Raw genomic sequence first — 26769 nt, forward strand, 5'->3', positions numbered from 1 at the left:
AAAAGTTGGTTTATATAATCAACTGGCCAACTTCCAAGCACAATATGATTTAAGTTTGATATAATTCTATAAGTTATGATAAGCATCATTTTCCATCCTTCTCTTTTGCTATAGTCCACAATGGATCAAGTCTGTTCAGGGGGTCATTGGGATCTTTGACATGGTCCCTGATGTGGGATGTCTTATCACTGAAACTCGATTTTGTAATTTTCCTGTCCTTACCCTCTGCGTCTAGAGAAAAAGTACTTGGGTTCTGTATCTCAGCCAGAGAGGGTGGTAACTGGGAGGCATCGCCCCCATGACTGGGGTGTTTTAACTGATGCTGAGGAGAGGCTGGCAGGCTGGCGCTAGCACTGCGGATTGAAGAGCTTGAGCTTGATCGGCTTCTGGAATATTGTCCAACCAATGGATGTAAAAGTTGTTCTGGCAGCATTTGGCCTTGACCTTGGCCTTCTGCTATTTGACCTTGGCTTCCAGGGTGGCCCATAACCCCTTGTGCAGACCCCACACTGTAAAGTGATGCACTGAGATTAGCCGGTAAATTCTGGTTGTCTCCTTGAATAATGTTTTTTTGACTTGTGTCTGCGCCACTATAAGAGAGCACCATTCCATGGATATTAGAATCTGAAGCTGCTAAGCCCACTTGTGTAGGTGGGGCATCCAGCACAGGAGGTTGTGGTGGGAGAGAGGAGGATCTCGACGAATTACTGGAGTCACTTCCTATTACATTGTACTTTTTGAAAGTCATCTTGGATATGTTGGACTCTATGGTGCTGAGGGTGGTGGTGCCCAGGATGAAGTCTTCTGATGGCTTCCTCTGGTGGGACTGGCCTGGGGTAGGCAGCTTGTCTCCAAATGAGGCCTTGTTGGCCAGAATACCACCTGGAAATAACAAACATATATGACAATCAATAATATATATGTATACATGAAAAATCTAAATGAGGGATAATATATCATTGCTGATGGTGATACTATTTCATGAGGAAATGAGAAGTTTTTTATTCTGAAGAAACAGACAAAACAAAAGATTGTCTGTCTGTAATCCAAATTAATTGTAGTATGAAAAGGCAATTAAAATGGTTACAGTCTGATAAATTGAGGAAGAAAAAGATCATCAAAGTAAACATAATAAGCAAAACCTAATGAGCAGCCAACAGAGAATGAAAACAATCAAGAAGCTTGTGTGGATGGGACGGGTGGGTTGAGGGTTAAGTGGGGGATTAAATTTTAAAACAAGTTTTCAATAATACACATCGCTCTGACAAGCCTCTAAATGTGTGTTAATTCCCAAAGTTGAGTATAATCAAGTAGCACAGCCACTATTATTTCACCTTGAATTTAGGACCACAGTCAAAAGCTGAAATTTGAACTTCCTCATTCCATTAATCAGTTCACTTTTAAATAATAAATATAAATAACTGTCGGAATATATTTATGGCATATCAATTTACAGGATATGATCCTTGTTATTGTTGGTTGCATTCTGCTGTCTTTTTATGAAATATGTCCAAAGAAGCAGTCTTCTTTGTCAAATTTTTCCTTTACAACCCTTATTCAAACTAGAGGTTCTAAAGGAGTGCCTTGTACACTAGCAGTTAAAATTTTACATATCTTGGAAGAACTATCCATCTCAACACCATCAAGCTAATGACAAGTAAAATTTTTGCCACTTGTACTTAGAGAATATTGCTTCATATAACCACTATTAACTTTACATCAAGCCATTCCACACGTAGCAAAAATGACTGCATAGCCTCGCAACTTGAAGCAGAACAAAAGCAAGCTGCTGTAAAAATTGCAACCACGGTTATATGTCAAAATTACTGTCTTTACAAATTTTAGGTTATTTGATATTCATTACATACATGGCTTTTCAACAGAAAATTAAATTTTAATATGGATTAATTTTAATGTAGGACAAAGCTGTCCATACAACCAATCATTTCTTTGCCATATTATTCACAGCTTTAATCTATGTCAGCTAGGGGGAAAAGGGTGAAAAATGGGTCTAAGCCCAATGCTTGGTATATATCTTACCAAACATCCTGGGTGGAGATTGCCCAACTAAAAGAAAGGATTATAACAAGGATTATAACAGAAAGCATAACAGATAAGCATCCTTAGGCTTATAACCATTAAAAAATATGAAATATGAAAGTCTTTGAGCACAAGCATTCAAAACAGCAAAAAATGAGCAGTATTTGTATTGGGAATCAAAAATTAAAACCCATTATCATTTTTATCTCATATGTGACTTAGTACTTCCTTGACTGTCAAAGGCAACATTTTCTTCAGTACTTTTGTTCCAATAAAATTAATTATTAATTCAAAATTGCATTAAAAAAAAAGAACAAAGTATAAACACTAAAATAAAATTTGCAGTTCTTTGCACAAAGCATCTTAAAAACTAGCCCCTAAGCAAGGGAAACCACCCATTCTCATAATATCCTTCACCTGCACAAGAATCAAATTAAAAATCAAGAGTTTCTGGGGGGGGGGGGGATTACAAATATGGGTCAACAGTATCCATTGCTCCTATAAGCAAGCTTTCTCTGCAGCAACTTAATGTTTGAAAAGATTCTTTAGCCTCCTATGCGTAGTATACAATGAACTGTTCTTTAAACACAACCAGCGAAAAATTAAAAACACTCACTAGTAGCTCTCACTGAGTACATCCATAAGCTTATCATAAGGACTATTTTCACATTTTGAGTTTGAAGAACTCATTATATAATATTATTTCATTTACATATCATACCCATGGTACAGAATTCATTCAATCAAATCACACAAATCATTGGAAAGGCTTCTATGCTGGGAAGACTAAGGTAAAAAGCTTCCACTATGAGCATCTGCATTTAAATAGTCTAAAACACAGAACAACATAATATAAATGGCACACAAATGAAATAAGGATATGATTGCTGATTTAAGTGTAGCTATAAACTTACGTTTCATCAAAGTGTCCTCAGCATGGTATAAGATGGCCTCGTAGCAGTACTTGAGTTGTTCTTTGGTTTGAACCATCATCTTTCTCTTGGCTCTCATCTTCAGTATGGTGGAGAGGATATCTATGATACCATTGCCTCTCTGGATCTCCTGAACACCTGAGTACACTGTACAGAACACTCCTGTCCTGCCTACACCTCCACTGGAATTATTACACATATAGTGTAAGTACACAACACAGAATACCCCAGTTTAGCAATTATTGTACACAGACTTATTACTAGTCTTTCAGGGTAACTCATTTTCTTTTATACTGTTGCATATTTCTTTCCAGCAAAGTTATTAAGACTAATAAAATCAAGTGGTAGCATTTTTATCTCAAATTTATAAAACTATCTTTGGAAAAAAAATGTAAGTATATTGTAAAAATACTCAGGCCCTCCCCCAACCACAACTGAAATGATCAGAAGTGGTTTGATTGTTTATTTATGGGCTAGACATGTACAGAAGAGAAGAAAATTCAGCAAACTTACCTTTATCACCAAGGTATATCCCTGTCCAAAGCAGTTCAGAAACCCTAATTTCAAGCTCTTAGGTTTGAATTTCTACCAATACAGTATTAATATGTTTTATAACAGATGAAACTTGCATAAACTGGTAAATAGATTGTAGTTTTTGTCAAAAGTTTTGGACATAAAATACCTTGGTGATAACAGAAATTTGATGTTTTCTCCTAGAGGTAAAGGTCTAGCTCTTATTGAAACATTTTTCAGTTGATTAGCTTAGTTGACCTAGAAATTTAGCCAGTGTATTTCATGTACTCACTCGCAGTGGACCACAATGGGTTTGGAGGCATTCCTTTGACATTTGTAGAAGCTATGGACTTCATTTATGAACAAAATGAGGAGACTGGGACTCTCTGGTACTCCACTGGAACAAAGTAAGAAGAAAGTGAAACCATGAAAATATGAAAAAAAAAAAAAAAAAAAAAAAAAAAAAAACTGGAAGCTTTTCTTAATAAATGATATATGAAACTTTTCATTTCATAAGAAATAAAATCTTCCCCAGCACTTATAAGTTTTAGATGAAAAACATTAATGAATAAATGTGAAATTTAAAACCTTTTTGTCCCTATATTATGTACACTAATGCTTTCGACTTTCATTTCAAAACTTTTTAAAAAGGAAAAATCTTACAAAAGTTTTCTTCTCACCTTGGTGGCCAAGACAAGAACTGCATGTGTATAACAGTCCTAGATATTTTAGTTTCTTTGTGGCTAAGAGTGATGAACCTCTCAGTCCAGGCCTGGTTTTCCTTCTTGGTTTGTAAAGTCAAAGTAAAAGGACCATATGTCAGGCTCTGGCCCTTGTCATCTGGCCAGTAAGCTATCATCTTATTCTGGAAATATGAGACATTCTTAATAATATTGTGGACATTTAGTGGAAACCAGATGATTGCAAAAACTTCACAAAACATTGCCACTTAACCTGAACTTGCTTCATATACTGTAAATGCCATCTTCACACTTCTTTCTCAATAATTTTGACAAAGTTAGAAACCCTCATAAACATTCCAACCTTAAAAAGTTAAAATATCTTTTTAAAATTTATCCCACCAGGCATAAAATTTACACACAAGTCATCTCAAGTCTTCAAAACTCTTCATGCCAAACAGAGCCAAAACCATACCTTCCCCAACTCCATGTCTCCTACCAGAGCCACCACCACCTCAGTGTGCTGTTCATACACCATGGTCCAGAAGTCGGTCACTGTGGAGGGCAGTGGGGACTGAGTGGCTATAATACCAGGACAGTCAGGGCTGCAGGCATCCAGGTAGCTGCCATTGATATAGTCATCCTTGGTGGAAGTTAGGAGCACTCTGCTCTGGTCAACTGAAGAAAAGGGAGGTAGCTATAGATGTGTATTTAATTTTTCTAAAAACTTCTATATTATATCTTTCATTATCTAGGAACAAGTAGTCAATTGAATTTAAGGTAGTAATTATTAATATTTGTTGTTGTTATTAGTGTCACATATTATTTTTGCCTTTTTACAATTAGTCATGGAAAACAGAACCTACATGGCATGACATCTGGGAACCTGTTCTTCATTGGATAGCACCTTGCAATAGCCATGGACTGCTGTTTCCTTGAGCTTTTCTCTTGTTCCTCTAACAGATCCTGAACACACAACAAGCAGCATAAAGGAAATTATACAGTGTAACAATGATAAAATACAATTTCTAATGAGATGTAAAATCTGAATTACTTTTACAATGAGTGCAAAACATTCAATGAACAAAACATTAAAATTTGACGTGAAAATATCAAATCAATCCTTGTATCTTTCTTAAAAGCAAATAAGTAAAACAAACTCACCTTCCACTCCTTATCAAGGAGAGTAGGTCCACTCAGTGTCTGCTTTGACAAACCTTCCACAACTTTTCCAAACTTTTCTACCTCTGAAACAAACCTCTGCAAAATTTCTGTATCGCTGTAAGGGTCTTTGTGTGCCTGCTGCAGTTGCTGCTGTTGTTGTTGCTGTAATTCTTCTTTCTGCTGAGCATCTGCAGCATCTTTCTGATTCTGTATTTCTTCCTGTGTCATCACTTTTGGCAACAGGACTGCAGCCGGGGGCACACCTGCATCTGATTGGGTGTCAGAAAGTAGGTCATCAGTGGAGGCTGTAGAGGCAGAGGACAGTTGTCTGTGTAGTACTGCTGGTGCTAAAGGTTGAATTGAAATCGGTTGTAGAGGTTGAACTGGAACAGGTTGTAGAGGTGGTGGTCCTTGGAGTCCTGGACCTTGTTCAGGTTGGGCCTGCTGCTGATAAGGTGTCTGTGCACCAGGTTGTGTGGGACCCGCTGCTGCCGACTTCTGCTGCCCAGGCTGCACTGAACTTGATGGTGTCATTGATGGCAGATTTCCAAAATGCTGATGTTGCTGGTTAAAGGCTGGTTGGCTCTGAAACCCAGTACCAGGTTGTCCCTGCTGGCCTAAATTTGGCAATTGTCCTTGTGGGTGAACATAGGGGACCTGACCTTGACCCTGCATGGTTCCAGCCTGCTGACCTTGCACTTGGACATTTCCAGATGGCTGACCTTGACCTTGCACATTTACAGACTGCTGGCCTTGAGCAAGCCCCATTTGTTGCTGACCAGGCACCATATATGCATTTCCTCCTTGCTGAGGGCCAGAAGGCTGTTGCTTTTGGCTTTGCAGATTAACTGTTGGTTGACCAAACCCCTGTGGATACCCAGGTTGTGGTCCTTGGGAATAGACAGCTGGCTGACTGGCAGAACCAGTTCTTTGAGACTGTGGACTGTAAGGTGCTCCTTGCCCCTGACCATAGGTCTGAGGTGTTTGCGTTTGATTTATCTGGGAGGCATGCTGTTGCTGCCAGGATTGGTGATATTGGCCCAGTTGTTGACCTTGCTGGAGGTTTGGCTGCTGTTGCTGCTGCTGCCATGGTGTTTGATACTGTTGCTGTGTTTGTTGTCCCTGTTGTTGTGATTGTCTAAACTGTTGTTGATTTACTGTTCCTGTGGCAGCATTCTGTGTGCTAGGGAGTGACCCCACCTGGGAGTAATATGGCATGCTGTTAGAGGTAGAAACTGCCAATGTGGTGGTAGACTGTGTATGGCTGGTCTGTGAGTAAGACGAAGGATATGACTGATACTGGGACACTGTCCCTGGTTGTTGGGGCTGGAACTGTGGTCTAGCCTTCTGACCACCTGTATATCCACCTGGCTGACCAGTCATCTGTCCACTAGGAACACCCTGATACACACCTGGTTGGCTGAACTGCTGTCCAGATTGGGTGCCACTCTGATTCACACCTTTCAGGGTTGGAGCAGTAGAGCTTTGTGTATTTTGTCCCATGTACTGGGTGGCTTGTCCATGTTGTGCTACAGAGCTATAAGCACTCATCTGTGGTAATGAACCAGAAACGGGTGCTCCTTGCCGATTTCCAGACACCTGCTGGTTTCCAGAAATAGGCTGGTTTCCAGGAATGTGACCCACACTGCTTTGTTGGGGACTTTGATTTATGGTTGATGCTGGATAATTTCCTTGGTATCCAACAAATGAAGAACTAGAAACGGCAGCAGTTGGAAGTTGATTCTGCCCAGTCTGAGATGCCTGATACCCAGTGGATGTTTGAAATGTTGATTGTTTAGGAGGCTGATGTTGGCTCTGTGGGACAGGGCAACTAAACTGCTCTTGGGGATAGGAGGAACTCTGGTGTGGAGATTGGTACCTTGGCTGTCCATGCTGGGACAGGTGGTGTGTCTGGGAACCAGAATAAGGGGTCTGGCCATGTTGCACTGCAGGGTAACTTCCATAACCCTGTGAGCCTGAGTAAGCTGATGCTTGCCCGGCATGTGGTGCAGGGTAAGACGGTTGCCCCTGTGACACAGAGTGAGAGGGCTGCCCCTGCTGTGTGGGATAAAAAGTCTGCCCCTGGGGCACAGGGTACCCAGTCTGGTCTTGCTTTGTTGGATATGACAGCTGCCCCTGCTGAGAAGGCTTAGCACCACCTGAAGCCTGTATTTGATTTGTTCCAGTTGGGACATTTTGAGGAGCATTTCCACCCTGTCCAGCATGAGGTGGCTGCTGACTGGTTGTTGGCTGCTGGTAGCCAGAGGAAACTGAACTAGGAGGCTGTTGTTGTTGTTGTATATGTGGACCTAACTGGGCACCTTGTGGATAATAACCTTGATGTACAGACCCTGGCTGCGTTCTCCAGTCCTGTGGGTTTGGCTGTAATTGTTGCTGCTGAAAATGGTGGTCACCAGTATTACTTGGCTGAGGGTACATGCTGGGATAAGGAGGCTGGTTCTGGTTCTGCTCTCCACCAGGTGTTGCTATGGGAGTATTCAGTGTGTCCACAGTCTGTGAGGGACTTGGTCTAGGGTGTGCTATCCTACCAGCCCCACTGTACTGGTCAATGCCAGATGATGGTGTTACCGAAGAAGTAGAAGTCTGACTGTACTGTACATTTTGTTGCTGTTGAGTCATGTATGAAGCACATGTTCCTGTGGGTAGCAACTCAGCACCATCCCCTTCTTCACGCTCCTTGGTAGGTGGAACAATCACATCTTCTTTCTTCATATAAGAAAGTCCCCCATCTTGGACAGACCCGACGCCACCTGGTGGTAATGCCTGTGGTGGCCCTGGAGAGGTGTATCTATTATCCAGGTGTGACGTCATGCCATAAATGTTGTTGTTAGGCATGGAATGAGGAGCTGACTGTGAGGAGTAAGGAACGTTACCCTGGGGCTGGTACCCACCTGGGTACCTCTGGTCCTGTCCCTGTTGCTGTGCACCATGCCTGGGTGAGGCAGGGTGACTGGCTGGGTGTGACGGGAGATGTGTAGGGGATGCTGTCTGGCTGGGGGGCAGGGATCCCCCGCCACCCCCCTGAACTCCATACATATTAGTCCCTGGCTGTCTGACACCCCCCTGTGGACCTCCATCCCTCCTGCCAAATATTTCAGGCTTCATATGAGGGAGGTAATCTTTCAGTTTTGGCCCATCTGATGAAACAGGGTTTCTATTCATGTCAGGCTGCATATTAGGTAAATAGTCTTTCAACTTGGGTCCTTCAATATTAGTGGGGATATCATTATCCTTCAAGTGACCAAAGGTGTTTGGTTTCATATATGGCAAGAAGTCCTTGAGTGTTGGGCCCTCAATGACTGCTGGCAGAGCTGGGGGATTATTATCATCATCTTTTAGGTGACTGAATGTCTCTGGTTTCATGTAGGGTAAGAAGTCCTTTAGTTTGGGTCCAGGAAAGACATCTGTTGAAGAGGTGGTTGAGGAAACACCTGGTTTTGGAGCACTAGGTCTCTCTGGGGGTGGAGCTGTAAAAGATTACAATAAGAAGTTTTTAGAGATTGGTTTTATGATAGTTCAGCATTTTGGTAATGAAGATGAATATTGTGCTTTAGATTTATATAAATAAAATGAACACAACTGAATGGCATGACTGAATAGTTAACAAGCTTTGAACATACAATTTCAAAAAAAAAATAATACAAAAAACATTTCAACATAATTTACATACAATATTTATATACTATATTCATATGTTATTATGAAATATCTAAATAATACAGTTATAATCTACATCCATGGAACACATGTCAACTTACCCTTTGGTTTGTGTCTGTTGGTAATCTGCTGCCTCTCATCCTCCAGTACTTTACACACACCCTTCACCCTGTCCAGCAGTCTGCTCACATTACCATCGTGTTTCTTGTAGAAGTCAATGCCCTTCTGAGACTTAGCTAATAGATCCTCATACACATCATAGGACTGTATTAAACCCTGTATTGTGGCATCACGTCTGAAATAGAGAGAGAGTCTGATATGGTATTGCTGATCAAGTTTTGGCTGTTAATGTAACTGCTTCATACATATCAGCTTCAATGGTTTCCATTTAAGGCCGGTGATAGGGTTAAATACGCTTAAAATCGTGTTTTTGAGTTTTTTGTGTGTTTATATTAATCAAAAAAGTATCTAACGTTGGATGTAATAATTTTTATGAATTTGCATCGCAAAATGCGTCTTTTGATGATTTTTTTCAACCGGCACACGCCCCAGTCAGGCTGACAACTAAGCCACACCTCTGTTACTAAGGGCCGTTGCCATGAGGGGGTCGGAGCACAGTTAATGAGTTATAAGCCGATTACGTGTGCGGTAATAGGTCATAAGTCTTACATCAGCTTAGCAGCTAAGAAGTCTAGCTAGTACACTATGGGGAAGAGAAAAGTTCGTGTTAAAAGTCCCTTTCCAGAGGAAAGAAGGAAAATTTTGAGAGTAAGGCCTATGCGTGGCGGTTGGGGAAAACCGGCCCTATTTGTTCAGTCGGATGACTGATTTCTGTATACCTAATAAATGGGTGAAAGAGTTAATCGAAACGTCTAAATTAATTGACAAATGAAAGAAAAATCGATAAAAACATAAATAAAAAAAGCTAAAAAAGGATACTTTTAGCCTAGCCTTTAATTTTTGCGATATATATCGTCGAGCGTATCTGCGACACGTTACGAAACCGGAAATGATTGTTGGTCGCCGTTTGCAAAAGGTAAATCTAATGTTGACAAAATAAAATTTTATTCTCCAAGATATGATATCATGGAGCTTGAGAGACACGCGAAAAATTGTGATTTGAATGGCCAAACAAGAGAAATCCAAGCAAAGGTTGACAGCATGATTAAAACAATAAAAATAAAAACGCATGTTAGCGGCTTTGCATTTTGCGATATTTGGAGAAAAACAATTTCAAAATCACTGATCAAGCGGGAAGAAAGAGTTCAAGTGTCCAAAAATGAAAATCACAAAAAGACCCCGAGAATAGTCAAGGCTAGCAGGTAAAAAGCAAAATAGTCAAGGCTAGCAGGTAAAAAGCAAATAGGGTCTAAGTGTCATGCAGGGGTCAAAATGTTTAGAAAATCATACTTTCCCTTCCGGAAAAGTTACTTTGTACATTACTTTCCCTGCAAGAAAGTAGCTTTCCCTGATTACCAAATCATGAAAACCAATTTCCCTGATATTTAATTACATAATTTTTAATATGATGATGTATCAAGGAAAGAACATATTTTAGAGAAATGTATGTTTATTGTTATGAAATAAACTAACATGACATCCATATATATACAGTGTTTGTGGCAATAACTGGGTTTATTTATCAACATTAATAATAATGTGAATAAAATCTACCAAATACACATACTTACGAAAAAAAAACAACCTGTGACAGATCAAGAACTTGTCTACTACTCCACGCGTCTTGAAAAAACTTAACATGCTTAATGAAGGGTCTACTGTACCTAATCATCATCATCACCATCAGACTCGGTATCTTGGTCAGTCTCACTGTCACTAATATCTGAACTTATCAGAGCTTTCTGTGGTACTTGAACAGTCTTTCTGGCATATTTCTTTGGGTCCAGGACTCTCCTGCCATCTGCTAACCACTTTCCATAGGCAGAATCTGGTACAAACTTGTCCAATTTTACTTTACTTAACTTAACCGTCATGAGATTTGACAAAGAAGATGGTGTAAGTGAAGCTCTCCAATCAGTTTTTATCCGTTTCATTAGAGAAAAGCCCCTTTCTGCATCTGCAGTGCTGACTGGCAACACCATTACAATGGCCAAGAGGGCACAAATGTTGGGGTATATGTCTTTATGCACAGTCAACATTCTACTAAGAAAAGAAACTATATCCTGGCCCTTTTCGTGAAGCTCTAGCACAGATTTTTTGAACTGCGGCCATTCAACCTGGCACATGCTTGTTTTAAAGCCAGCATTGTCTAGTGTCCTCCTAAAATGTTCCGAAAGCTTTTCAATTTTCTCATCTCCATACTCCTCAAATTTGACACTATTTTTGGATGGCCATTTACTAACATTAAACACTTGTACATTCTCACACACAGAATCCTGGTCCCTCAATACATCTCCAAACCGCTCTTCAATTGTACTTATGCTGTCCTTCAAAAACTGGGTTAAATCATTCACAATGGCACCCTTACATTTCTCAATATTTTCTCCTCTACCAAGTCGTACAGTTTCACCTTTGAATTCAAATTCTTCAAGGTCTACAGTTTTGGCTGATTCCTCAACCTTTTCCTCTACGTTGAACCTTTTCAGCAATCTGAGTGTTGCCTTAATTCTGCTTTGAGCACAGGACATTATGTATGAGGATTCCTGCAAGGCCAAGCTGATTGACTGAAGGATTTCAAGTATCTCCTGCACAACAGGAAGGGCAATCACAATCTTTAAATTTGTCAAGGTATTGTTTATCTTTTTGGCTTTTCCCAATATCTCAGCTCTTTTACTTCCAATACCTTCCACTATCTGGGTACTGTGCACAACCAGTGGCTTCCATAACTTTTTCAAGACAGTTACAGCTCTTGATCTGTGGGATATCCACCTTGTTCCCATTACATTCTCTGGGCTGTTGAAAGCAATGTTATGTGTGCTGCAGGTAGTTTTCAGAGCTTCCTTCTGCACAGATGATGATTTGTAGAGCTTGTAGATAAGCTGACACAAGTCGGAAAACTCTTGCACAACAGAACTTTTTTTCCCGCCATCTCTGATAGCCAACTCAAACCTATGGGCCAAGCAGTGTATGCCAACTGTCTCGGGCATCAATTCACAAAATCTGCGGTACACACCATTTCTAACTCCAAAATTTACACTTGCGCCATCAGCCACAAATGCTATAAGGCCTTTCAAATCATCTACACCTACATAGTTCTTGATACTGTCACACAAATGGTCAAAAATATGTTCAGCATCTGGTTTCTCTACACTGGAGATACAAAGAAACACAGTTCTTGGTTGGTTTTCATCAGTAAGATATCGAACATAGACAATTTCTTCCTCTAGGGAAGCACTGTCAGTACACCCATCACACAGTATTGAAAAAAAGAAACCTTTTCTAATATTTGTGGCAAGATTGTCTCTTAAATCCTTTGCAATATACTTGATAAACTCAGCACATGATTTATCTGATGAGAAACGTGTGGTCAGATTTTTTGATGCACCAACTCTCTCCAAAAGTTCTAATTCCCCAGAGAAGGAGGTGTAAGGTTGGTTACAAATAGCTACTTTGAATGCAGTAATAAATTTTGCATGCATCAACTCTGTTTCAGATTCTTCTATCTTCATGAAACTTTTTTGTAAAGGTTTTCTTTCTGGTGGAGTCATTTGAGACAAAGCTGCTGCTGTACAACGTTTATGGAGATCACTTTCCTGATGACCCAAGATGACTGGCAGTTTGAAAGTCCTGCACCCCTCAATAAATGCTATGCTGTGTGGACCCAATTTACCTATCTTCTTGTGGTTTGAAACACAGTACGAGCACCATATTTTGTCATCATCATTCATAAGCCAGGGTCTGCCGATTTTCCAAGATTCTTGAAATGTTCTGGAGCGTTTTTCTTTCTCGTACCTAACTTCCTTTACAGAAAGTTTACCTTTACTTGGCCTTCCTCGCCTTTGTTGATTGCTGAATGATGACGAAGGTTGTACTGCAAGAACAAAAATTGAATAATGTATTCTTTTAAATGGAGAACAAAACACCTAAATTACTGCATTTATCAGGCTGTGTGTGTGTGTGAGAGAGAGAGAGAGAGAGAGAGAGAGTTTTTGTCTTTAAATAGTTGTTTGTGTGCATGTGTGTGTATATGTTTAAGGCCCTTATCAAATCTATTCTTATGCATAAAAAGCCCAGATGTATTTTACAAATCACAGGTAATGAAATACAAGTATTTCTCATTTGCCACACCTGTAAGTATCATAATATGTGCCTTGGTCTAAGACATCTCCTGCACATGCCATACAAACAAACTGGCAGCTTGGCCAATTAACTTGGTCAATTAACTTGCCCCTTATGCTGTTAACAATGCAAAAACAACAAAGAATGGGCCCAGCCAGGCCTTAATAAACTTGGGGTCTGGGCTTTTTATGCATGGGACTAGATTTGGTCTGGGCCTTTGACATATATATATATATTTATATGATCTCTCTCAATACAAGTTGTCTGTTTCAAATTCTTTTTTTTTAAGCTTTAAAAAAAAATTAAAATTTTTTACCATTTTGCTCCTGAACTTCATCAGATTCAGTAAAACTGTCACTGTCGAAATTTTCCATTGGTTCATCTTCTTTGGCAGCTAAAAAGTATTAGTGGTTGATTGTGATTTTACTTTAATTATATACAGATACAGAAAAATTACTGGAAAGTGTTGACGAGAACAGTAATGTGAATATTTAATCATAAAACAATGAAAATAAGGGAGACTCTGGACATATCAATTATCATGATTTCTGAAACCATGGTCAAGCCAATACAACAATTGGACCTATTTTAAGTGTGCACAGTGATTAATTTCATTCAAAACTTGTGTCATTACTTACTAGTTGGGCAATTTTATACAAATTAGAAAAGGAGAAGTTGAAGAAGTGCAGTGGAATTTCCATATTAAAAACACCCCTTTGTCAGATGTAAAGGGAATAAAGATCTCAGGTCCTTAATTTTAAGGCTAGAATAACGCATGACATCTATAAAATGTTCGTTGGTCGATAGGAGTTCATTGAAAAACAAACCAATCACTTCACAAACAGACTAATTTAGTCTAAATAGAGGCTCTTAAGAAAAACCGAAAATTGGAGGATAAGGAAAAAAATCAGTCTGTGAAATGGCCGATTTGTTTTTCAATACATCATGTCACCAACAAAGAGAATAAGGTAGGGCAGTTTTTATGTTTACCACGTAACAGGAAAGTAATAACGTCATGTGTGGTTCATTAGATACAAAACTTGTTAGGCATTGTTTACGACGTACCTGCATCGTGGCCATGTGCGCCCGCTTCACCCTCAGTTATTGTGTCCTCAAGTTCTTGTTTAGCGAGTTTGCTCGTTTTTTCCATGCTTTCATCTTTGCCTTTTCGCTTGGAGAAACCAAACTTAAAGAGAGACATTTTCAGGACACCAAACGTGAGCCCGTCTTTAGCGCGCAACCTTGCTTCAGCCGATCGTGCATGGAGGGATGAATAATACTAGTTCCCCGTATTACGCTGCATGGTGCGTGCCGTTGTGTATGATTGGGCGCTGCGTCTAGCATTGTTCCCGCACATTATTTTGTTCTCACAAGCTTCGTATGTTTGTACCTGTCTATGTTATACCCGCTAGCTGCGCAGGCTTGTTTCTTTCTAAGTCAAACATTGTGTAAATTGGAAAGGGAACGAGTCAGATATTTTAGCAGACATCCACAAAGGGGCATTGTGGGATACTACTGTGAGTGAACGATTTTGATTGACAACTCTCATGAAATTCAAAAGGAGGCCCCGTTACAAATTCTAGCTAGTCACGTGAGTGCGTCCTTAGTTTCAGAGCATGTGCAGTACTTCCGTATAGCTTTTTTGCGTTGTAGAAAATGGTTAAATAAATGTATTAGTACAACTTAGTGCCAGAAAATGAGTTTTATTATAGGTCGGGAAAGCGACCTTTAATAGCGATTTCCCGAGAGGTTTTTGCATTTCCCGGACCATTTTAATGATTTACCGGACGGGAAAGTAAGACTTGACATAGCTTTCCCGAGCTCGCAATAGCTTTCCCTCGGGAAAGCGGGAAAGCAACATTTCGACCCCTGTCATGTGTGTAAAAATAAAATATTTATTCAAAAGCCTTCTCTCAGCCACTTTTACCGCTGAATCTTGTGCAGCTGAGCGTCTCCCCTTTATCTTAGCTGGCATTTTGAGCGAGACCGCTCTGAAGTAATCACTGGATTTTTCCGTTGATCTGACGACTACCAAGTGCCGTGCAAAATAATCCTGCTGCTGCAAAAAATTCGTATCAACACAAGTGACGGACACTTGCTCTCGACACAGTTTTATCTGATCACTTTGCCGATAACAAAGAAGGAATCTCTCAGGTAAAATTACTCGATTGCCGAGGAAGAGCCATTGAAACGTTCAAATGCAACTTCACACCTCTTAATTGCGGTTAAACGTAATCGCCTTTGTTAGCGCTTCCTTCTACATATCCTTGACACCCTACTGGGCATCACAAGGCTAGGGCCCTCTCCAGAGCTGTCAATCAAAATGGCGGCACGCTCACATGCCTAACGAGTGGTCGGAAAATGTAACAAAAGCACGATTTTCTGCCTCTTCAAAGCACCCAAACAAAATATTTTTAGATGACAATAAGCAATGGTTCCATCTGATCGTATAACCGATAACAGGTAAATTTGCCAGCTAAGCATTTGACTAATAAGCCCTGTTAACCAACCTGTGAACGTTTTTGGCTGTTTTAACAGCTTTCTATATTGACGAGATAAGTGAATTGCTGCCAAGTATATCTCACTATCTGAGCAACCGATCGTTACAAAAGTTGCACCTATAGTTGTTAGGAATGTGGACTACAGCATGATATCAGGGGTTTAAGAGGAAATTGTTTGTTTGAAAGATATCGCCTTTTGAAGTGAATAAGCCATTGAAATATGGGGTAATTTAACGTAAAAGATGATAAAATCAAAAGTAAATAGTTTAAGACAATTCCCTGGTACCGCGCTGAAGTGCTTTCACCCAGCTTTATGAGGCCTTTTGAATCACTTGAATAGCTGTCTTGGTTATAGAGAAAACCCCAATACCGAAATGGCATTTTTCCCCTCAAATTGGCGCCAGAGCGTCATCCGTTGGACACTGTACTTAATCCCCGTCTTTAATTGGCCTTTTGGGAAGTTTGTTTTAATTTTTTATAAAAACTTATAAGCCCAGGGCTTTGTTTCTATGACTTTGGTCCTTTTACTATCACCGGCCTTAAACCATCAACAGGTTTATCTATTCAACTTAAAAGAATGTGTTAATGGTAATTATGTGTTAAGCAGGGGCTGCACAGAAGCTATCTTCTGGACCTTCAGGAAGATGGTCCTAATTTTAGTTTTTGTTGATGGGCATCTAATTTCTTCTGTTGGAAGACAGTCAAAATTGGAGGATGGATCAACAAAGATAATTTGGAAGACTGTCAGCAAATATCCCTGGATCAGTCCCCTGTTAAGGATGTAGATAACAGGGGTAGCTATCTTCTAAACCGGCCAAGATATACCAACATGTTGCATATCAATAGAAAGCTTATTTCAACAGCTCTTCATTTCATATCCTTATTTTATTATGTAATCGTTACGTAATGAGATATAATGCTTAATAGGTGTGCTCAACATGATCTTTACACCTTAAAAACTAGAAGTCCACTACAAATGGACATGTGTAGACAGCTTGACTCGTGAGCCCTCACTGGGATCAACAAGAATGCACCTCAAATTAGCGATATCTGTTAAATTAGCAGAGATATCAAAATAAACTTGGTTTCCAGTTCAACGAGACCCCCTAGCCTAACTAAAGCATGCCTAAGTTGAAAACGGAGCTGATGTTATGAAATCCCAGACACATACTTTCAGACAAACCTTAGATCTAACGAATGAATACCAGCTTTCATCGGTTGAGAGTTCTAATTAATTTTGACACTGGTCTAAATCGTTCTCTTGAAGCCATAAACTGAAGCGGAGAAATCAGCCTTTTAGTGCTCCCGGGAGATTCCAACGTTATATAATCAGTGAGCTGCATTGGCAAGCTGAGAAATTTAGTTATTTATACTGGTTCAGCCCTCTACTCACTGCCTATGTAACTGTCACTATGTCTTTCATCCATTTTCAACATTATTATTGAACATTTTCAACCGGAGGCCCCCTCCATGCATTGACAGCAGCCACCATGTTAGTCGTGACATCAGCCTTCTTCACCACTTGACACCTAGGGGGAGTGCCTTTGCCCATATACATCTCATCTATATGTCTGCTTTTTAAAGCTTTAATAGATCGTCAGAATTAATTCACTGATAAATTCAAAATGAAAAGTTGTTTGGCAAGTGAAAGCGCGACGTTACTCACAGAATGTGAAAGGCTTAGCAGCAATCTAGTACGGGAAATACACAGCTGCACAGTGGAGCTGCCAATCAAACACATATATGGACAAGTGTGACCTACTTTAAAACTCAGACACGCTACCACAGGGGTAAATCAGCAATTAGGCTAAAATTATGGGTTTATTTGTAAACTTCCATTATTTTAAGATAGGCTGATATGTAGTTGATATTTCATCTATCTAATACTGACAAATTCAGAAAAACACCCAAATTTTGACAATTTACTGTTAATTACTACCTTAAGAATATCATACCTGACATATAAATCTCACCACATACCTGTGCTGTATATCCCCCATGGCTTTCCTGACAGGGGCATACCTGGCATTGGCATCAGTCAAGGCTCTAAGGATGTTGGTCTGGGCATTCATGTTCTGCTGTATCAGGCTGATCAGTTTGTCATGCTTCTTCAGCTCATCTTTAAAGTAGGTCTTTGAAAATATAAATATGGAAATGATTAATTGATTAGTCAAGTTCTTCAGTTCAATCTCTTCAGAAGGTCTGTGAAAAAAAAAAAAGAAATGCATAATCAGATTGTCAGGCTTTTCAACAATCTATCAATTTTTTTCTATCAAACATCTATCAATATTATCTCGCTAATCCATCCATAAACCCTACCTCCATACCCCTGTCTTCTTGAGTGACTATTCTACTTGTGATATCATCCTCATGAACCTGTTTTCTAAACTGCTCCTCCAGCTGCTGTCTCTGGGACTTCATCTCCTCCACCTTCCCCATCAGTCTCTCCATCTCACCCATCACCTCCTCCTGCTCTGGGGCTAATAGGGGACAAGATATCTAAGTTAATAGCTTTAATACTAATAACATAACATACAAGTACTAATATCATATTATCTTGTCATTTTTGGCTCATGTAATGTACATCATAGTTGAACTTCTGTCCAAGCATTTGCTGCATAGTAGGAAATGAATCTGTTGAATTTTAGTCCGTGATTTGATTGGAATGAAATGCTTTAAAAGTGTGAGCTTCTACTCAGATATTAGCTGAAAGATTACATTGGTTCATCATGCAAATGAAAAGGTCTCCTTTAGAGACATACTTTTAAACCCTATGAGAGTTGAAGCATAGAAAACATACATTTCATGGAGAAGCAATTCTTTCTTCACAAAACATGCATCTTATATAATAATGACATCCTTTAGCTTACTGGCTTAAGCCTTAAGAATCTACTGGTTAAAACATCAAGACAGTGACCAGTAAACATTAAATTCTACTGGCCTGGCAAGTTTTACTGTCATTTGATGTGGGGCCAGCATTCATATTGCAAACAATATACACTTATTCCTATACATTCCATGGGTATATACACACCTAAAGAAGCTTTAATAGAGGGGATGGATGCCTTCAACTCCTCAATAGGCCCAGCAAGCAGCCTTAGATTGGCTATATGAGTATTCATGGCTTTGTGCAGCTCTGAGTTAGACTGGCCAGCCTTACTAATGGCTTCCTGGTATTTGGACTTTTCTTTGCTCAGTTCACTGACAATAATGTTTGGAGATCTCTTTCCAAATTGTGCCTGCAATGATATGATCTGTACTAGAGTGTTTCAAAACTTTTTGTGAGATTAAGCAAAAAAAAAAAAAAAAAAAAAACTTCATCAAAAGATCATGATAAAACAGCTTCCTTTCATAAAAATGTTAACTGTGTGTTGACAGAAAATATTGCCTTACCCTTATCAAATTTTAAATTAGGCTAGACAATGTTAAGTTATTACTAAGACAGATGAAGTGAGAGTTAGCAATTTTCACCAATAAAAACACAATAATTTACCTGAAACTCCTCCTCTTTGACTTTATCATTTTCTAAAATTTCATGCATCTCTTTTAAGTTAGACTCCACCTCAATGGCAATATTTGACAGTTCTAAAAATTATAAAGGAAAAACATATCCAATATTTATCACTAAAGACAAATATAAAATCTGAAAAATGTTTTAAAAATTACAATATCACAGGATTCATAAGGGTTTGTGATTTTTAATTCTGCAACAGTCAGTTGATCCACAGGTGGTTTTTAAATCAGCAATTATTATTGCAAAATAACTTATTTTGTGGCAGTGAGATCTTTGACTATTGTATCAGGTTTTTGTATATCAACTCAGTCTGTACAAACTTATTATTACCCTGCATGGCAGCTATAAGATCCTTGATAGCAGTGGGTCTCACACTGATGGCAGCACACTTCTGCATCAGAACTTCTGGTAAACTCTCAGACTCTGGCCTTAACTTGCTTGGGTCAATTGATAGGGATGATAAGTACTGACTGAAAAGAGACAGAACAATATTAAATAGGACAATATTGATTCCGTTATCAATTTACTTCACTTTGCTAATTTTAAGAGAAGAAATAGAAGAATTTTTCATAAACAAATTTAAATTGTCATTTCAATAAAATGTTTTAGCTGATTCTGAAACAGAAGAATCAAAGGAACAGAATCAACTGTATTACATAATACTTTATAAGTATAATCACAAAAATATGATCTATCCTACTTCAGCTCTTGTGCAAAAATACTGACCTTAGTTCCTGGTTTTTCTCATCTACTTCCCCACATACACGGCGAATAAGACTAGCTTTTTCTTCACTGGATTTAAAATCATAAAATGAACATTTTTAAATGAGATTCAAAACATGATATAGCAATTCCAAGTCATGTGAAATGATACACAGCAACAAAACTGTTCCCTTTATTAAAAAAAAAAAAAAAAAAAAAAAAAAAAAAAAAAAAAAAAAAAAAAAAAACAGGATAAGTCTTATGCCAAACACTTAGAACCATCTAAATGTGCTCTGACTATAAATTAATTAGGCACAAATCCTCACCTGTACAGTGAGGCTGCCTCATGGGCCTCCATGGGGACCAACTTGGCAAAAATATCTGGCCCTGACACCTCTGGGTCCATGGGGTTGAAAGGGACACCCTTTACTAGAGATGCACCTGAAAAACGGGGGATATTTAAACAAACATTTCTAAGATCACTACAAGTTGCACCCTATCCATTATTTAAGACATGTTGCATGGCTGAGCATGTCTGGTCTTCAAAAACTATTTTGAGATTGTTTCATGAACTAATAAAACACTACTTTATATCTCAAAACTATATCATTCATATTCTCTTGAATGAATTATCCTTCCATTTAAGTTAAAATGGTCTGACCTTACCTTTAACTTCTGGCAATGTTGCTAGATCAGGAACTTTTTCATGATACACAAAATCATTGTCCTTTTTGGCTGCATTGTGCCTAAGAGAAAAAAAGATAGCAAGTAGTCACCAGAGAAAATGACATTTGGCTTCTTGCATTTGTAAACTTATTTTGAATTCTTTATGTGTACATTCTGTTAATACAACAATGCTTTGTAAAAAAAAAAAAAAAAAGATGAGCGAAAAGATATTAAGACTGTAGCCTGTATCCACTTACTTTCCTCCAACTACATCCATAGTAAAGCGAAGGGTGTCCTGGACATCTTCATCATCACTCTAAATTTGGGAAAAATTTCTTTAAATATTACTTTTTTTTGTAAATTTCAAAAATATTCCAGTCAAAATCTGCAAAATCTTATTATTTAATAATAAAGCAATAAGTAAGGTTGACAATTTTCAAATTTGGACCGCATTTTCATTTCAATATTTTACTTTTATTTTTGATTCACATGCCAAATGAGTTTTGATCTTTATAAAAAGCTGGTTACATTCTTATAAAACAAAGCTTTACTTTACCTTGGCTAATTTCATGCACTCATTAAGTTTCCCCAAAGCACCTTGTAGATATGACAATCTCTCCCCCCATTTTTGCTGCTCCTCTGCTTGGTTGCCCAAATATAAGTACATCACACTCTGATAGAAAAAACTCTTCATCTCTATTCTTCTTTTTAAATCCTGAAATGATTAACTTATAAATATTAAAAAGACACTAAAAAGTAATTTTAGATTTGTTTATGTGAAGCTACAATAAACTGTGAAATGTGAAACTAAACTTATTAGGTTCACTAAAAGCTTTCCATAAAAAAGGTTTCCATAGAGGGGGGCTTTTTATTTCTCAACTAAAAATTTACTGACATACTGGTACTGAAAAAATCATGTAACCCATATCATACTTCAGGGTTTTCTACAGGCACCATATAATTCTGTACATTTCACATGTTCACAGCAACACAGCATCTTTTAATTTTCAAAATATTTCATGGAAAAATAATAGTTTCTTACACATTTTGAAATAAAATAAATCAAGAAAGATTAGCTACATAGTCTACCTAATTTATAATTGAAGTCTATATTATATTTCTTAATCCACCTACATCACATGCTATAGCCAACCCACTCTTTACCTCCCAGTCTACCAACTGTAGATGCCCCAGTCTACCTACTTTATATCTCCTTGTTCCATGAAGTGTAGAATCCTTGCTGTTTTCTAGATGCCTGAGTGCCTGCGAGTAGAACTCCACTATTTGTGCTGCCACCTTAGCTGTGATGGTACTCTTCCTGTTATCCACCATAGATTTTTCCAAGATGCATTCTTGTGCCTGGGCCTAGAAAATACAGTTAAAATTAAGTCTGTGACAAGAACCTCTTGGTCCTTTTACCCTTATCAGCATAAAGTTGACTTGAAATAACTATTATCTTGTCAGAATAAAGTTAACCTGAAATAACAATTAGCTATGTGGCACTTACCAGCATAAGGTTAACTTGGAATGTCAGTAAATCATGGGTCATATCTGCTGTGAGAACAGCTCCATAATGATCACGGAGATGCTGAAAGGACCATGCGGCACACTGGAAATGTGTGCAGGAAATCTTCATACCCTGTAATGATTAACGAAATGCTGACTAGCAAAATTCAACTCTATGTAATTATGGTAAACTATATACTTATTTTACAAATGCAACAGCCCTTCACGTGACCTGACACTGTTTCTCATGTACCTCACAAACTGACTGCATGTAACAATTGTTTTCTACACAATAATTCAATTGATCTTTAAAGGCTTACTTCAATTCAGACGACACTGCCCATATAATGATCTATTACTGTTCAGATTGTTAATGGGGCGGGAAGGGGGGATTCATTTTGAAACTCCCATTGCCATTGCTGAAAATTCTCTACGTCTTGAAATAATTCATACTATAAGCACCTTTTACATTTGAAATCCCCATTCCCCCCAAAAGATTAACAGAAATTATAATAAATAAAAAAATTTTAATACATTTTTTAAAATCTGCCAATAAAATCATATGCCTGTATTTCACAGTATAGCATATATCTACTTTTTTTTTTTTTTCTTTGTTATCTTATATACTATACCTCTGGTGACTGTCTGTTGTCTACAGAGCCCAGTATAGAGTGTAGTGACCCAATGTTGTACAGGATACAGGCCTGCTCAAATCTGATATCTGCCCTCACATCAGGCTGCCCAGTGTACACATCTTCCCTGTAGAACAAACAGCGAGAACATATATTTCAAATGACCTTTTATATAGAATAGAGAAAATAACTATTAAAATTCATTAACTTAACAGACATGGGACTTTCGTGTGGAATGTTTTTCAGTGAATTCATGTGGCAAAAATTATTTTCTTAATTTATATATATAAATGACAAGTGGTTCCTAATTGGCTTTTCAATATAGTAGTCATAAAATAACTTAAAACGGATAATAAAATAGGCTGCATTGAACAGGGCTTCATGCAGAAAAAAAAAAGAATTCAAAACACCAAGTCTTGCATAAAATATATCTAAATCACACAGCAAGAGCATTCAAACACTGCCTAGTTTTTCATATTTTACGAGCAAGATATCTGTTTTAGCATTAAACCCAGCTACACTGCCTATGCTTTCTTTTGCCAAAAGGATTTTTCTGGCTAGCACTAGGTGATACAAAATGGCTAATGTCCCAGAGCTTACCCGATTAACTCCTGCCTTATTTCAGACAGCAGTATTGATTATTCTCATCTACACTACATATGAACTCTAATTGAAACAGTGGTACATTACCATATAAACTGTATACCCAACAGTGCTACTTTGCAAAATAAACCATTTGATGTATATCAAGCAGGGCTTTTCCAAGGATTGGGGGTACAGGCCATCCAAAATTATCACTTGTCATTTCCTACAAAATTTCAGGGAGTCGAAGCCATCATTTTTCAGAAATATTCATAAGCTGTCCAGCTGTCTTTAAATATATATAGTCCAGTGATGCTGGTAGCCTTTGGCGTCTAAATGACAATTTGACAGTTTGCTGGGAAAAGCCTTGATATCAAGTAACATGGTTATATTACCATATGAAGGGCACTGCCCCTGCTGCCCCTTCCTCCATAGGAATTCTGTTATGTAGAAAACAGAGCTGAGAGTAGTACTTCTTCAGCAAGCTGCAGCCAGTGAAATCTCTGCTGACTCTGGTGGCATTCTGAAGTGAAAGTTCAGTCTGTCTTTTAACTCATTCTATAAAATTTATCTTTAAAATTATTTTCAGTCATTAAAATTTAAACACACGCACACACATGTATATGTGTGTGTATTTAAACATTCCTTCTGTGCTTTTTATGCCAAACTGGCTTCACAGAAACTCATCACTTAAATTACCATACAATAACAAATCAGTCAAATGCATGGTTTATCCTCCCTAATAATCTAGTAGGTAATATTTAACTTGGCTGCCTGTACTAGAGACAACAGTTCTTAGCACACATGTGGTCTGTCAGAAGTTTTACAGAATGTCATCAATTTTTTTTCATCACAGTTAAAGTGGTACCACCAAGGATTTCCCAAGGATTTGTGGTACAGGGAGACCATTATGTGAATCTGTAATTTCATCGCCTATTTACAGAGAGTAAAAAACAAAGGAAAAACTTCTTGCTGTTACCTGTCTGAGTTGATCTAGCTCTGAGCATTCCTTGTTATAGTTGGATGGGTTTTCTTGGTAGTGATCTCTAATATACTGAAATACAATATTTCCATTGCTATTAGACTTAACATGAAGCCAGTATGCAATCTAATAAAAGACGACACGAATGACAATCTCCTTTCTTCTAAGATAAGAAGTATTTTAGTCACTCTAAAACATATTTTATTCTGGACAAATAACCCTTTACTGGATCAGAAGAAAAAATGATAAACACTTCACAAATATTAACAAGGTTCTATGACAGATACATATAGAGGGGCATCAGAAACAGAAATCAAATAACACAAATAGTACATTTGTTAGAATAAATGTCATAAGATAATTCATTTTATATCTTTTAAAATTATGTTTTCTTTTTAACTGTCTCAGAAGATGTTAACCTTGTTTCTTTATAAACATGAGTTAAAAAACATTACTCTTTATGCATCCCTATTGCTCAGTATCCCTCGATACATGTATATTCTGGTATATGTAGAATTATTCAATTTAAAAAGAAAAAGTAGTTTTTATAATCTTGGATGGATATCTGCAGGACTCCATACATTACTCTTATATATTTTATTCTTTATCACAACCCTGGGCAACTATAAATGTACCTCTGAGAAGGGATCTAAAAGCAGTTGGTGAGTCATCTTCATGTGATTATAGCAATTACATGCAAATTGAAATTAGCATATTTAATTTGATCGTTCTTGTTATAGTGCTCCAACTATTTCATCTGATTTAATTAATGTCACACACAAAGTTTACTTTAACAGCACATGAGATTGACGTTATCTTTTAAGAATCAACGTTACTGAATTATTCAGGGGTTAATTAGTGAATCACCATCAAAACCACTAAATCATAATTAAATTAGTAAACGAATGATTCTAATAATGATGTTAACATGTCATTATGTAGTCTGTGTAGTTTTGCAGGAAATCTATTTAATGCGTTGATCTTTTTGTTATATATAAAATGTGTGTATGAAATCAAGACAATCGAAAATTCTTCAACTTCAAGAAGTATCATCATAATAATATAATGTGAATGATTATAGCTAAGATCAAATCAGCACCGCATTCAGAAGGTAATCGTGCTAAAGGCAAAGCAATATTTGCAAAGGATCCACCTGTCCCCTGTATCATAGCTTTAGGCAAAGAGTCTGGAGATATGAGTCTAGATAGATGAGTATCGCTGTGTCAGATAACTTCATGCTTGTCACTTATATTTTGCGTATGTCGGCTTCTATATACACACTAAAACAGCAGTTCCTTCAAGGTCGTGTCACATGTTCATCTTACATATATAAGAAAAAATATACCTTCTTTATTTCTGGTCCTAATTCCACCGGCTCTGCGCAATTTTTCAGCTCAAAGGAAATCATCGGAACTCTGGGGACACCCTCCATCTTTGCGAAATGACGTCAGCAGTCTCTTTGTGAAACTGGGTCATTGGGGTAACAGAACTGTTGCCTGACCTCAGGAGGCCCAGGAGAGGTTGGGGAGGTAAAGGCGTTCATATATTATGGCGTTTTCTCTAGCCTAGGACTGAAAGAATTTAAGATGCCTTGACATTCATCAACACATGGTCCAGAGTTCGACATACCTCCCTCATGGCCTATCAAGATATTGTCCCGTACACTTGTATTTACATCGGTAAGTTTGTATCCTTGAAGAAATTGTTTACCCCACGCTCGGCTGTCACCTTGGTTGGATAGTAAACTATTGACGTAAAATCGCTAAATGGTATTAAAACCGGGTGCATAAACTTGAAAACCACCTAGGACAACCTTGGACTGCCACATTAGACCAATACAATGCAAAAATAAACTATAACAAGTGGTTAAAGCCTTCAAACCGAATGTCGTAAAGTCCCCATATACCTCCATAGAGACAATAAAATAGAGTAAGCTTGTGAAACAAGATTCCACAATTTTAAACATAATAATCGAAATAAAATACTGCCGGGCATCGGGGCGGCCTAAAACTTGGCACGCTTACCGCAAATGCAGCAGGCTACATCATCCCGTCGCTCGTTTGTAAATTCCGTGCATGGCATACGCACAATCAAACCGACTCAAGCATCAGAGGTGGAATTTGGATTTACGGTTTGATTTTAATAAATGTATAACATGCAAACGCCATATTGTTTTTTCGCTATTTTTAATTTGCAGTTATAACGCAAATACTTATAATAAGGTAAATGAATAATATAAAATGTAACAATGACAGATCTATTCTGTCTAGGTTTTTTTTATAACACTCTCTAAGTCTTGGTCTTATAGCCCAATCATATTTTCAAAAGAAAAAAAGAATAAACACTGAGCATCATATTGTAATATCTGTTCCCCAAATGTATTACAGCAGACATAACAGGCTGATATGGATTTTTGTGATTTTTAAAGCCTTTCTGGA

General features: G+C 38.0%; 3 protein-coding genes across 4 annotated transcripts in view; 1 reads left to right on the forward strand and 2 right to left on the reverse strand.

Annotated features, from left to right (window-relative positions):
• Window positions 1–25847, reverse strand: LOC106150839 (uncharacterized). Of its 2 annotated transcripts, XM_013523843.3 has the most exons (25): window positions 25677–25847; window positions 24329–24403; window positions 23745–23872; window positions 22768–22894; window positions 22137–22268; window positions 21833–21994; window positions 21186–21344; window positions 20887–20945; window positions 20630–20709; window positions 20290–20404; window positions 19988–20053; window positions 19592–19731; window positions 19241–19332; window positions 18782–18986; window positions 18067–18227; window positions 17728–17879; window positions 9109–9302; window positions 5330–8817; window positions 5032–5131; window positions 4641–4843; window positions 4166–4350; window positions 3778–3882; window positions 2955–3154; window positions 2041–2067; window positions 1–882 (listed from the first exon to the last, which is right to left on the reverse strand). In XM_013523843.3, the coding sequence occupies exons 1-25, from the start codon at window positions 25761–25763 to the stop codon at window positions 86–88; spliced, it is 7239 nt and encodes a 2412-aa protein (XP_013379297.2). In that variant the 5' UTR covers window positions 25764–25847; the 3' UTR covers window positions 1–85. The 2 variants fall into 2 exon arrangements, with proteins under 2 accessions (XP_013379297.2, XP_023933664.2); XM_024077896.2 differs by lacking the exon at window positions 2041–2067.
• Window positions 10617–14732, reverse strand: LOC147763723 (zinc finger protein 862-like). Its single transcript, XM_087006662.1, has 3 exons — window positions 14312–14732; window positions 13563–13640; window positions 10617–12998 (listed from the first exon to the last, which is right to left on the reverse strand). Exons 1-3 carry the CDS (start codon window positions 14445–14447, stop codon window positions 10792–10794), a joined length of 2421 nt encoding a protein of 806 aa, XP_086862788.1. The 5' UTR covers window positions 14448–14732; the 3' UTR covers window positions 10617–10791.
• LOC106153370 (uncharacterized) overlaps window positions 25837–26769 on the forward strand; it is a 4694-nt gene continuing 3761 nt past the window's right edge. The window contains exon 1 of the mRNA XM_024077897.2: window positions 25837–26010. Within this exon, the coding sequence (XP_023933665.2) occupies window positions 25968–26010 (43 nt within the window). The 5' untranslated portion in view covers window positions 25837–25967. The remainder of the gene's footprint in view (window positions 26011–26769) is intronic.

Source organism: Lingula anatina, chromosome 2 (genome assembly GCF_051362555.1).
Source record: "Lingula anatina isolate TDL-2025a chromosome 2, LinAna3.0, whole genome shotgun sequence".
NCBI classification, from domain to species: domain Eukaryota; kingdom Metazoa; phylum Brachiopoda; class Lingulata; order Lingulida; family Lingulidae; genus Lingula; species Lingula anatina.